Below are 12,167 nucleotides of genomic sequence, written 5' to 3'. Positions count from 1 at the left end.
CGGAATAATCAGATGAATACGTTAGATGTTTCGACAGGAATTGTCGGTACGGATGTTGCCAGATATTGAGAAAGAACCAAGTCGGTAAGTGCACGAGCCTAGTTTGGCGCATAAACTGCAGACCTGGCAGCCCGCGTCAGCGCGTCAGTGTTTGGCGACTCACGGCGCGGTTCTCCTCAGTGGTCGCCTGGCTGCTGCGGATCGAGACGCATCGACTACAGACATGGCGGACGAGAAGCCCAAGGTATCTTAGCTGACAAATTAAAGAAGTATTTTTATATATCCCCAGTCTTCCTTCTATGTTACATTCTTTACTCATTTAATCGATAAACGTGCTAATTAGCACGCTAGCGCTAACGGCTAAAAGTACCGCGCTAGCTAGCTACATTGCTAAGCGTGTGAAGCCACTGTTTTTTTTGTTTGTTTGTTTTCGGCGAATGTGGTGCATCGTTGTTTTCCCGCTGTATTCCGAGGGCGCGTAAACGCCACACAATATTGCACGTTCCGCGCGCAGCGGCAGCGAGGGCAGAAGGGATGAAAGTTGCTCGGGCGGACAATGACGGCGAAGCCGCAGAGCGGTTGGTGCTAGGCCCCGCGCAGCTAACATGCTAACGCTAACCGACGACTGTTTGGGAGGGGGTCGACCAGACGGCGCTGACAAAGACGCGACTGGCGCCGCTGCAGGCCTCGTACCGCGGCTCCAGTTCCTGTAAGGTCGCGATAAAGTCCGCGTCACGTCAACGGGCGGCGTTAGCCGAGCTTGCTAAGCTAGCGTTTTTTAAACATCAAATCCCCTTCCTAGACCTCGTCTTTTGGCTGGTGAGCTTCTGCAAGTACCCACGCTTGACCTGCTAACTCCTAGTTACGAATTATTTATTGTAGTTCCACACCTCGCAAGTTTTTTTTGTAAATACTACCATGTCTTCTTATATGGCTCTGTTAGATTTTTTCTGTGATTTCAACCACCATCCAGTTATTAAAAATGTACCACACACAAGAATATAATGTAACTATAGTAATCTGCATGTATGTAAGCATGGCAGATGCTGTGAGAAGGCCGGTTTCTCTCCTTCATCTTGGTTTTGTGTCCTGCAGGAAGGCGTCAAGACGGAAAACAACGAGCACATCAACCTGAAGGTGGCTGGCCAGGACGGCTCGGTGGTGCAGTTCAAGATCAAGAGGCACACGCCTCTCAGCAAGCTTATGAAGGCCTACTGTGAGAGACAGGTACCTTCGTGGCTTCTTTTAGCAGTGTCTGTTGTTTTGTTTTTCTCCTTTAATCATCGTGAAATGCTGCAGCACAGCACACGGTGACACCTTGAAATGTGTCCTCTGCTTTTAACCCTGCATCACCCTTGCTGAGCAGTGGGCAGCCGTGACAGGCACCAGAGGAGCAGTGTTTTGGGAATGGCACCTTGGCAGTTCAGGATTCGATCCGCCAACCTGCTGATTACGGGTCCGTTTCCTGACCCGCTAATCCACCACTGGCCCAATGACTATTTAAAATTGCTTCTTTACAGGGACTTACCATGAGGCAGATTCGCTTTCGGTTTGATGGACAGCCCATCAATGAGACAGACACACCGGCACAGGTACAGTTTAGGACCAGGGATGGATGGATGGTTTTCATATTGCCCAGTAGGCAAAGTCATTTACATTCCTCACTTTAATAGTAATAATGCTCAACGTAGTTTGACTGCCTATTAAAACCAGCAATGTTTAGTATACAGGAATCCACCTGTAATTCTCCACCCAAATGTTTACCATTCATTTCTCTTTATGGTGACTCACTGGAGCAAATGCTTTTTAAATGTTTTTTATTTATTTATTTTTTACACCGCCAAACTTGACCCTTGCATGTTACGCTATTCAAACATCTATAAATAAATGTTGTGCTTTGTTATGGTCCCTAGATTAGACATTACTATTAGACTGTACTATAGGTACTGAAGAACGGTGCCCAATAGAAATATCTGCTAATTTTATTATGTTGACTGCTGGTTTATTTTTTTAATATCTTGAGTAATGAGCATATGGTGTCTGTCGTTTTTCTTTTACAGTTGGAAATGGAGGACGAAGACACGATTGATGTATTCCAGCAACAGACGGGTGGTCTGAAGTAAATCCCTCCACGTGGCCACTCAGCATCACTCCTTGCTTTGGACGCCCCCACCTCTTCATTCTCATACAGTTCGACTGGCCCATCCAATCACCGCCATGTTGCCAAAACCATATGGACTGACATATTCAGTGTTGTACAGTGTCTTCTTTGTTGTTTATTTTAATACATGAAAATCTTTGGTTTCATTTTTGCATTTTTTTTAACTTTGATGCAGCTTTAAGACTTTTTTTTTTTTTTTTTTTTTTAAGTGGGAGTAATGGTTGCTGGTATTAAAAAACATTATGCTTTCTCACAAAATGGGGTTTTATATCTTTTTTTTTTTTTTTTTTAAATATATATTATAGTAGTTATGTCTTGTATGTTAACTTGTATCAATCTGACCCAGTCTTGTATACAGTGTCAGCTGTAATTTGTTGTCAGTTAAGTTCCTTGTTAGAATAAAGTAATTTTATAAAAATCTTTTGGTGTTCTGAGTTTCATGTTCATCAGAAATATTTTTTGTAGCTTTGCACATATATAATTCTAAACATTAACTCTTGCCCCAGAGAAAATGCTGCTCACTTACTCACTTGACAGCCCATTCACCTTCACTGGCTTCCTGTACAGTACACAAAAAAATCACACAGATCCCACCATGCCCCTACTCGCCAGTACTTATTGGCCCCACAACTCTGCTTTTCCCCTTCCCGGTCTCCTGAAAAGGGTCTTCTTGCCATCTCTCATGCAAGGCTATGGTCTTTGATGATGACTCATTCAGTGCTGCTGCCCCTGCTCTCTGGAATGCACTCCTTGTCAAAATCTTCAAAAACCTCCTAAAATCTCACCTGTTTTCACAGGCATTTGACCTTTAATCATCTCTCTATATATAGTGACACTATATAACCACTATATGTGGGTGGTGGTAGCCTAGTGGGTAACACACTCACCTATGAACCAGAAGACCCAGGTTCAAATCCCGCTACCATTGTGTCCCTGAGCAAAACACATATCCCTACGTTGCTCCAGGGGGACTGTCCCTGTAACTACTGATTGTAAGTCACTCTTAGATAAGGGCCATAAATATAAATCAGATTTTTTGTTCTATTAACACAACATTAAGCTGCAGCATAAAAAAACAATATCACCATGGTGTAACAAGCATCAGCAGGAAGGCTGGTATTCCAGAATTTGGATTTTTTTTACCCAGACATGAAATTATGTAATATTTTTATTTAGCATTATGGGCATCTTGTATTTAACTACTTCATCAACTTTTCATAGTCATATTCACTTTTTCATATTCATATTTTGCCACAGAACTCTATGACCAATGACCACAATACAAGTAAAGGATTATGATTGACTGCTATATATGTTGACTACTTTTTGATCCATCAACATCACATTCCACAGCTAGAAACGTATTTGCAACCAAATTAGTCAAGGTAGACTGTTTAATTTCATTTGTTGTCTTTCTTTGTCTTTCATGAAAGTATGTAAAAGGTAATAGTGAAGAATTGCTTAAACACCGTTTCAAAAAGTATTGGTTTTCACACCTCTGAGTATGGACGCAATAATACATGGTAATGCAGCACTTATACACCAATCTCCCCCAAACCCACTATTATATGCACCACAAGTGAATTACAATTCAAAAACAGGGAAGTCAGTGTCTCCTGATGGGTTACTTCATACTACTTCAATCCTGAATCCGCCAAAGAAATTCGGATGATTTTAAGATTAAGGATTTCTATTCTTCTGGAGTCCTGGTGGCCCGTTACAAAAGGCCCGACCTTCCCGGATTCCCTAAACAGCGCCTGTGGACGGACAGGCTCTCGCCCAATCAGAAAGCCCACAGTGCCCTCGCCCCGCCTCTAGGGGCGGGGCCGCCGCGCCATGCTCCGCGCCTGGAGCAGCAGATTGATCAATTCGGAGCGCGCCGGGTGGAGTTAAGTATGAGGCGGTGAGGATCAGGGGGAGCTGCTGCTGCTGCTGCTGCTAGCGTCCGAGTACCGACGGCGTAAAACCGCAACATCGTCTCCCGAAATACAGAATAAGACGTAGACATGACGACCACCACCACGTTCCAAGGCCTGGAACCGGGCTCGAAAAGCAGCTCCAGGTAACAAAAAAAAAATCACAGCGACTTGGAAGCGAAGCGACCAGCGCAGAGACAAAAGAAACCGCGGACTCGCCTCATTTCCGCATCTTTTTACTCTTTATTTCATTACACATGTGTTTATTCGCAGTTCGCGGTTCTGTTCGATCACCCGCCCTGGAAAACGATGCTGCTGCCGGGGCTGAAGAGAATCGCGGCGAAAGCGCCTATTAGAAAACCGGTCACACCTCGGGTCAACACGGTCCTTTTTATTCCCTCATTTCTTCCCTTTTTAAAGTTAAATCATACATCTCGCATCAATCTAAATAACAGGCGACAATATGAAGGCCATTGTTAGCCGTGCAGCTAGCGGGCTAGTTAACTTTAAATCGTCTGGGAGGGGCAGCTTTTTCTGCTGCTGTCGTCGCTGACTTTTTTCATTAATTTATTTATTCATATATTTATTTAACAGCGAAGATTTATAGCACCGGGGTGGAATAATGCAGTGGGAATGGTGGACGTGCTGTTCTCTTTTAGGATATATTTTTTTTATGAAAAAGAAGCTGATTTCGTTTTTTCGTTATGCTGTTCATGGCATTCCGATTCATTTTTAAACCATTTTTCTAATCATTTGTACATCAGAAACATTTATTTATTCGTATGGTGTGGACGAGGCGGTAGGTATCGATATTGATTATTGGACATCGATCAGCAGGCGCAGGTGTTGGGGGCGTCACGTGGATGAATTTTTGCCTTTTAACCGCCGTGGAAGATCCTGGCACCAGCGCTTTCCGAGTGGCATCCAGCCTCTTTTTTACGCCGCGCTGCGTGGTTTTATGGCTGGGTGGGGTCCACGCTTCAGTCCGCCACAGTGGGCTACATTCCGCCTCCGCGGACAAATCCGTCGTTTTTTTAATCATGACTGAATTTTTTTTATATTGATTCCGTCCGATCATGGAGAATTTGGCGTTTTGGAGTCGGTAGGTAACCGACATCTTCGGATTGTAACGCGTGAAATGGTCGGAGGAGGAGGAGGAAGAGGAGGAGGTGTTCCGGGGGTCGCAGAATAGCAGACGGCGCGTCCGCGACATTCTTTCCTCGAAATGTACTGAAATCAGAAAAGATTTCTCTTTCTTTTCCCATCTAATTATTCCATGCGACAGTGGCAGTCAGTGTTCAGGTGACAAATGCTGGCGTTCAGTCACAGCCACGTGACTTCCGGTTGCTTTAAGGCCAAAACCCACCCCATTGTCTGGCCTGGCGGTCTGGTGGACTCCCAGCCGTACCCCTGCAGATGGTCCGCTCTCTCGACGAGGACACATAGACAAACCCAATTAAGACGCTGGATGAGTGACAATAGCATGTGACCTTTGACCTCTAAAGTGGGTGGCAGTCCAGCTTCTCACTTGAACTGACCTGCACTGGGTCATAGATTAAGTGGATGAAGCTGATATGAAGTAGATGGAGTTGAGAGCTACATGAAAGCGTGCAGCGATGGTGCTTTAGTTGGATCTGTACAGGATCCCGTTTCCAACACGTCACTTCATCATGATAATTTTTTTACACCACTGGAAACATACTTTTTCTTGTTTATAGTGATTGATACAGATGCTGATTAGAATCATAGTCAAGGGGTATTTCAGTGGAACTAATAGACTGTTCTATGCCTCGTTAGGAATGCCAGACTACAGAAAATATTCATGAATTAATAGTTAGGGAATAATAAATACGTTTCATAGTACTTTTAACAATCTCTTGGCTTTAAAAACACAGTGTAGAAAAGAAGAAGAACGTTATAAATTTGATCACATTTAACAGGGAGATAAAACAACATAAATTGTCAAGTGATGAAAGAACTACACCTTTTAACAAGACAAATGTCTGGTGTGATACTTAATGTCTCAAAATAGACATTAAGTATCAAGACGAATAAAAATATTAATCTGGAGTTGTACTTCTAGACCGTTACCAACTCAGAATCTTCCAAACTGCCACACTTGTTTGGAATTCTGAGCTGGGAATGACCCAGGTTGCTCCATTACAGCCAGACGGACACGGTTAGATGGAGCAGATTATAGCAACACAGTCTGCTCATACAAACACCATAATGACTGGCGTAATGCTAACAAACTTTATATATATTCGAGTTCTTTTTATTACCAGATCAGTGGACGGTGAGCATGCCCTCTGAACATATTACCTGTTTAAATTTGAATATCTATCGAAAGTCTGATTTTATGAAATTCACATACAATTTTTTTTTGTTCAATGTGAATAAAATCCAACATCAGCTTTCAAGTTCTGCATTCAGGTGTGAATCTCAGTTTGTCATTAGCAAACAAACCAAGTTATGCTGATCTAGATTTAATTCACAAATCCTATTTGTCTGGAACGTTCTGCTGTAGCAGGGCATGGGCTTTGGTTGAAAATGGCACCTGATTTTTAACCTGATCTGTCGCAGGGTGTTGCGTCCTCCAGGTGGTGGCTCCAACATCAGCTTCGGGAATGATGAGGAGAAGCCTTCCAACCGCAAGAACAAAATGGCCTCCAGCATCTTCGCCGAACCTGATGACCCCCATGCCAACCGAAGGAACAACCCGCCAGGTCGCCATTCTTTCATGACACCGTGATTTTATATTTCTGAGGAAGAGTCATATGGTTGTTCAACTACGTCCAATTCCGTATACAGGGATTCTTCTACTGATAAACTGGATAAACTGGCATGCAGCATTAATGCATTGAAGTGTATGTTGTGTGAGAAAATCAAAGGGAGGAACTCAATTTTCACCAGACGCCAGTAAATATGTTAATTTACGGTGATTAATACAGTGATATTTTTTTCTACCAAATTCTGCATGGTAATATTTGATATATTGACCGATAATAGCTAATCTAAGATAGTCTACGCATGGGAACGGCCAGCATAAAACAATTCGCTGCTATGACAACTGCATGAACTGACGCCATTACAGGTTTAGTCGGTGAAGAAATGATCAGGTATTGATTTCTGTAATGACTCCTCTTGGTCACCCAGCTGTGGCCGGACCTTTCTGAATTGTAATGGATTTTTTTTATGTTGGTCAGCCTGTTCAGAAGCCACTCTGCTGAACATCTGTCCCATTGAGGCTGCGCATGAATAAATAGTGTCCCAGTGGCGGGATGGGCGGAAAATGAAGTCTTGCGGCAGCTTCAATGTGCCGAATTGTTCCGACGAGGACATTTCCTGAACAACGCTGGCACCCAGATTGTATGGTGTTCCTCCCATTCGCTGCTGTGTCACAACACGTACACAAGCCAGACGCACAGTCAAAGCCTTCTTTCTGCTGAACAAGTTCTGCCCAGGCCTTTCAGAGGATTTGTTTGTCCGGCTGAAAAAGCAGTTTATCTGAGCCACTGTCTGAGTTTTTCCCACAGGGACTGATCTCTGGTGAGGAACAGCCAGCCCCTTAGTCAGCTTGGAATTCAGAGGGCAAATTAAGATCTATGCTTTCAACAAATTATTGATTAAATTGATTTACAATGGTTAAAATTGGTGAGTTGTAAGTTCTGGAATAGATTTAGTAAAAATTTATTTTCCCAACTTATCAAGTAACCAACTGACTAATTATTCAAAGCCTTTATTAAGCCTTATTAAGAGTTGACGCAACACATACATGTGAGCTTACAGTACACAAAATGTAGTTTAAAAATATTTTGATAAGATTTATTCCAATAAGCAATCATAATTTAACAAATGTTCTATACATTTAAACTATGCTTTTACACTAGCAAATGAGCCCCATGTTTAGCGCTGTGCTTAGCACCAGTTTGAAAATAGTTTCCATAACGTGCAAAGCCTTAAAGGTCCCCTGGCATGAACATTAATTTAACATTCATTTAATTTTACAAAAATTATAGAACATTAATACGAGTTCCCCCAGCCTGTCTATGGTCCTGCAGTGGCTAGAAATGGCGATAGGTGTAAAGAGTGCTTTGGCCATTCTGCTTCACCGTTCAGAGAGCAGCAACTCAGATGGTCGGATCTGGAATGTGTCCCCTTAGGACGTCATAAGGGTTTTTTTTTTTTTTTTTCTGGACAAACTCCGACACGACTTCAGCTGAATTTTGGAAAAAGACTTCAGATACAGTATTAGGGGACGACCAAGACTGATATAAAAGCAAAAATTCATGCTAGGGGACATAAAAGAAGGCAAGAAAATTGAAGGTCCATTAACGGAGAAGGTTTGCATTCGTTTTGAGCATCGAGTGTCTGAATTTGCAATATATGAGGGAAGACAGGACCTACAGATGCTCTCTCAGGGTTGAAGATGAGGCAAAAAACAACCCCTCCCTCCTCAGGGGCCTGCTTGGATCAGGCTCCATTCTTTTGGATGAGCTGATCATTGTGACACACTCACTGTTTGTCTTTAGGCTCGATCTGACTTTGTCATGCAGTCAGAGGTTGGAGGCGACGCTTCATCAGTGATATAAATATTTAGAGAAGTGCCCATACTGAAATTCTTCAGACTGAGGCTGTTTGAGGCCAAACGCGCGTTCAGCAATTATGACAGTAGATAATGGTTCAGCAGGACCAGAATGTGCCCCACGAGTCTGTTCAGATGCCTTGTATGGGTACCGATGACTTGTCTCTACATCGGTTAAAACATCTAAAAATTAGATTGGATGCTAATAACAGTGATAATGATAATGCTGTAACTACTTTAAATCTACACCAGATACTGAGGACAGATATTAGTCCATACAGCAGGTTTACTCATGTTTACTCATTAAGTTCAATTGCTAAGCCTATGTTCAGTCAGTATCTTTTTTAGATTTTGTAAGCTCATTTTCGTGAGCAATTGTGTCAATGAAAATGCTCGCGTATGTATCGATAATCTCTACAAATTCATACTAAACTCAACTGGGCTTGTGTTCTCACAGGTGGAAAACCAACCGGGGTCCTGTGTGGCGAGTCCTCGGCCCCCCTGAGAAGATGTCATGCCGCAGCTGCCAGAGAGGACGGCGATGACACCAAGGACATGGTGGGCGAGACCCACGCTGCGGTGAGTGAAAAGAAAAGCGAGAGAGCCAGGGTCCTTCAGCAGGCTGCCGCCCATCTAAATAAGGGAATTGTTAGTGTGCGGGCGGCTGGTTTAGTTTGGGCGGTTGCTTCATGAATGTGATCCATATGGATGTGTCTCAAATTTGTTTAGTACTTTCCATGGAAGCGTGAAGGTTAGAGCATTGCCGCTTTCGAGTCCATGACCTAGATGTCTTTGTACCCAGATTAACCAGTTTGTGAATTACAGTGCAATTCCATGTTGCCTAATTTTTTTTAAGTCTACTGATTGTGGCAGCCCTACACAAGAGTCTCACATTTATGATAAAAATTATTTATGGAAAGAAATGCTGGGTTTTTTAGAAAGAAATACCAAGGAATTATGGTCAATTCCCATTTACAGTGTAAATGCAAACAACACATTTTAATTTACTTTTACATTAATATCAAACCATTCTCTAACTTCATCACTATTCAGCTGTCCTGCCACATATCCCCAAATCAATGGAGAGTCTGTGTTTTTGGGTCTTGCATGCCATAGGAACTTTTTTACATTGATCATGTCTCCAGAAGAGGATCAATCATTATCTGGTCTTATATAGCTGACGAAGGGTCTAAAGGTGTTTCTCAAACTGCACAACAGCTGTGAATGTAGAACAAAAAACACTGCGATTGTTACAAGAAGACTACAGACAATGCTTGAACGCTGCACTATGCCAGAAACTCATTTATTCAATAACCTTTACATGGCGTGCCTATCACACAATGTTACTATTCAGCAACTGAAATAAACACATTTGATTGGCTGCCACATGAAAAGTTGAATACAACCTGTACTACTTCAGAGCTGCTGTATGGAGACTGTAGATCCGTCTCCGATGGCTGCTGGGTATTATGCAGCTGCTGCTAGCAGTGGGTGTGGCTCAAACAGCTGAACTCTTAAGGAAGGACCAGCCACATACTTATGACCTTACAGTGTAATGCAAGTGTGTAACGCTGAGAGTGTGTGTGTGTGTGTGTGTGTGTGTGTATGTCTAAACATGATGAGGGTGTAACAAGGCACTGTAGCTGGCAGAAAATTTCTACTTCATCTATGTTTTTGGTCTTGCTTATTCGCCTTTTCCAATGAAATCAGACACTATTCAGGACTGGATGCAGGGACAGTGTATCATTAATTTAAAGTGGAATTAACAAGCAGGGTAGTACAGTAATCATAGAGTATAATGAATCAAATGTGATTTCACAATAACATATAGTAACCATTAGTTAAAATCGGGTGTGATTGGTTGTGAGAAATATTATTCATCATGTCATGCAACCAGTGATGAACCACCACCAGTCATTTTATTATTCTAATAGCAACTTGTCTTTTTTACCCACAGGACAGTAACCATGACACAATGGATGTTGGTGAGTGCAGTGATGCTATCAGGAATTCTGTATTTTAGATAGTTGTCACACTGTCACATTTGTCTTACTGGGGACATGGTGTTATAAGTGTGTAACATGCATTATAAATGTGTAGGTATGGGGAACACAGCTTTTATGTTTTGTATGTGTATTGGGTTGGATTGAAAAATATCCTCAAATGATATTTTGTTAAATCACTTTTCGTAGTTTTGGTTAATTTGGTTAACTATAGAGCATGAAACTGTCAGGTCAAATGATGAAAGTCATGTCAGGCCAAATAAATGACGAAGTGTGGTGTTCTTTTGATTCATGAAGATTACGGGTAAAATGCATGGATAATAGGTTACACATCTTTTTATATTTGCACCTGAAACATCAAAATTCCGAATTTGCTTTAATTTTCTCCTTTGCGGTGTGCCTCCAGAGTACATGGATGACTTGGACGTCGCCCAGGAGAAGGAGGAGGCTGCATCTGCTTCAGCTCCCACCTCTCAGCCTAGTGGTGTCCCCTCCGGCCGCAGGAATCCCCCTGGAGGCAAATCCAGCCTCATTCTCGGCTGAGCATGTATCGTTTTAAAAAGAAAAACACAGTCATTTTATCTTTCTAATTTTTTTCCTTCTTTTGTATTGATATAAAAATGCAAAAATGCTATCCCTGCCATTTGTGTGTCAATGAAGTCCCGCCCCATCGCGTCAGCCCCCTCGTCCGTTGTTTCGGTATGGCCTTTTTTGTTTTTTGTAAAGTTTTTTGACACGAGCACTTTATGTACTGTGTTCTGACTGGTCCTGCCCTCGCCCGTAGTGCGTCAGGCCTGCTGGTAAAGGCATGAGGTTTAAGTTGCCCCTCGCTCCACTCCGTCCACCATGCCAGTGTAAATGGACAAGACAAAACACTGATGCGTGATTTCTAAAAACAATAAAAGTATTGATATGAAACTCACTGTCTTCACTTTTATTTTCCACTCTGTTTCTTTGGGAATGGCATATGTTTACTGTGGGTAAAAGGATTCTCCAAGTCCATGAAAATTCAAAATACTTTTGAACAACTTAAATAAATGAATTAACATCAAATAAATGAACTTAATATAGGTGGCAGAAAAAGACCAATCTGGGAACCAGTTTAAATTTCTGGGACACCTGGACGAAATGTCCCTTTACCCTAACACTGAGGTCCCCTGTCCACCCAGCCATCCTCCAAACACATCACTCTCATCTGTGTTCATGGTCTTCACCCATCCATTTTTACACCTAGTTTAGGTTTAGAAACATGGTCCAAGCCCTTTATAAGTGCAGTGTTTGGACAGGACATTGCTGCATTACAGTGACCCCTAGGGTGTAATTACTGTATAGGTACGAGGCTCTGTATAATATTAATATTAATAATATTAATCATTTATCTGATACTATTTCAGATATCTCTGACTGGCTGTAGATAAATGCTCTGTGTCTACTGAAGCTGTCCATTGTTCAAAATCATCTGTGGTGGAAAGCAAATTTGACTATATCTATACATTTAGATA

The 12,167-nt window shown here is 42.2% G+C and overlaps 2 protein-coding genes across 2 annotated transcripts; both read left to right on the top strand.

Moving 5' to 3' along the window:
- The first annotated feature begins 128 nt into the window (after positions 1-128).
- On the top strand, positions 129-2,581 carry LOC114786157 (small ubiquitin-related modifier 2). Its single transcript, XM_028973021.1, has 4 exons — positions 129-244; positions 1,096-1,227; positions 1,521-1,592; positions 2,061-2,581. The coding sequence occupies exons 1-4, from the start codon at positions 224-226 to the stop codon at positions 2,121-2,123; spliced, it is 288 nt and encodes a 95-aa protein (XP_028828854.1). The 5' UTR covers positions 129-223; the 3' UTR covers positions 2,124-2,581.
- Positions 2,582-3,997: 1,416 nt separating this feature from the next.
- jpt1a (Jupiter microtubule associated homolog 1a) lies at positions 3,998-11,583 on the top strand. The gene is made up of 5 exons (XM_028973109.1): positions 3,998-4,223; positions 6,661-6,803; positions 9,120-9,241; positions 10,620-10,647; positions 11,072-11,583. The coding sequence occupies exons 1-5, from the start codon at positions 4,168-4,170 to the stop codon at positions 11,206-11,208; spliced, it is 486 nt and encodes a 161-aa protein (XP_028828942.1). The 5' UTR covers positions 3,998-4,167; the 3' UTR covers positions 11,209-11,583.
- The last annotated feature ends 584 nt before the right edge of the window (positions 11,584-12,167 follow it).

This window comes from Denticeps clupeoides, chromosome 3, assembly GCF_900700375.1.
Source record: "Denticeps clupeoides chromosome 3, fDenClu1.1, whole genome shotgun sequence".
Classification (NCBI taxonomy): Eukaryota; Metazoa; Chordata; class Actinopteri; order Clupeiformes; family Denticipitidae; genus Denticeps; species Denticeps clupeoides.
This window is presented reverse-complemented; position numbering and strand designations above follow the sequence as displayed.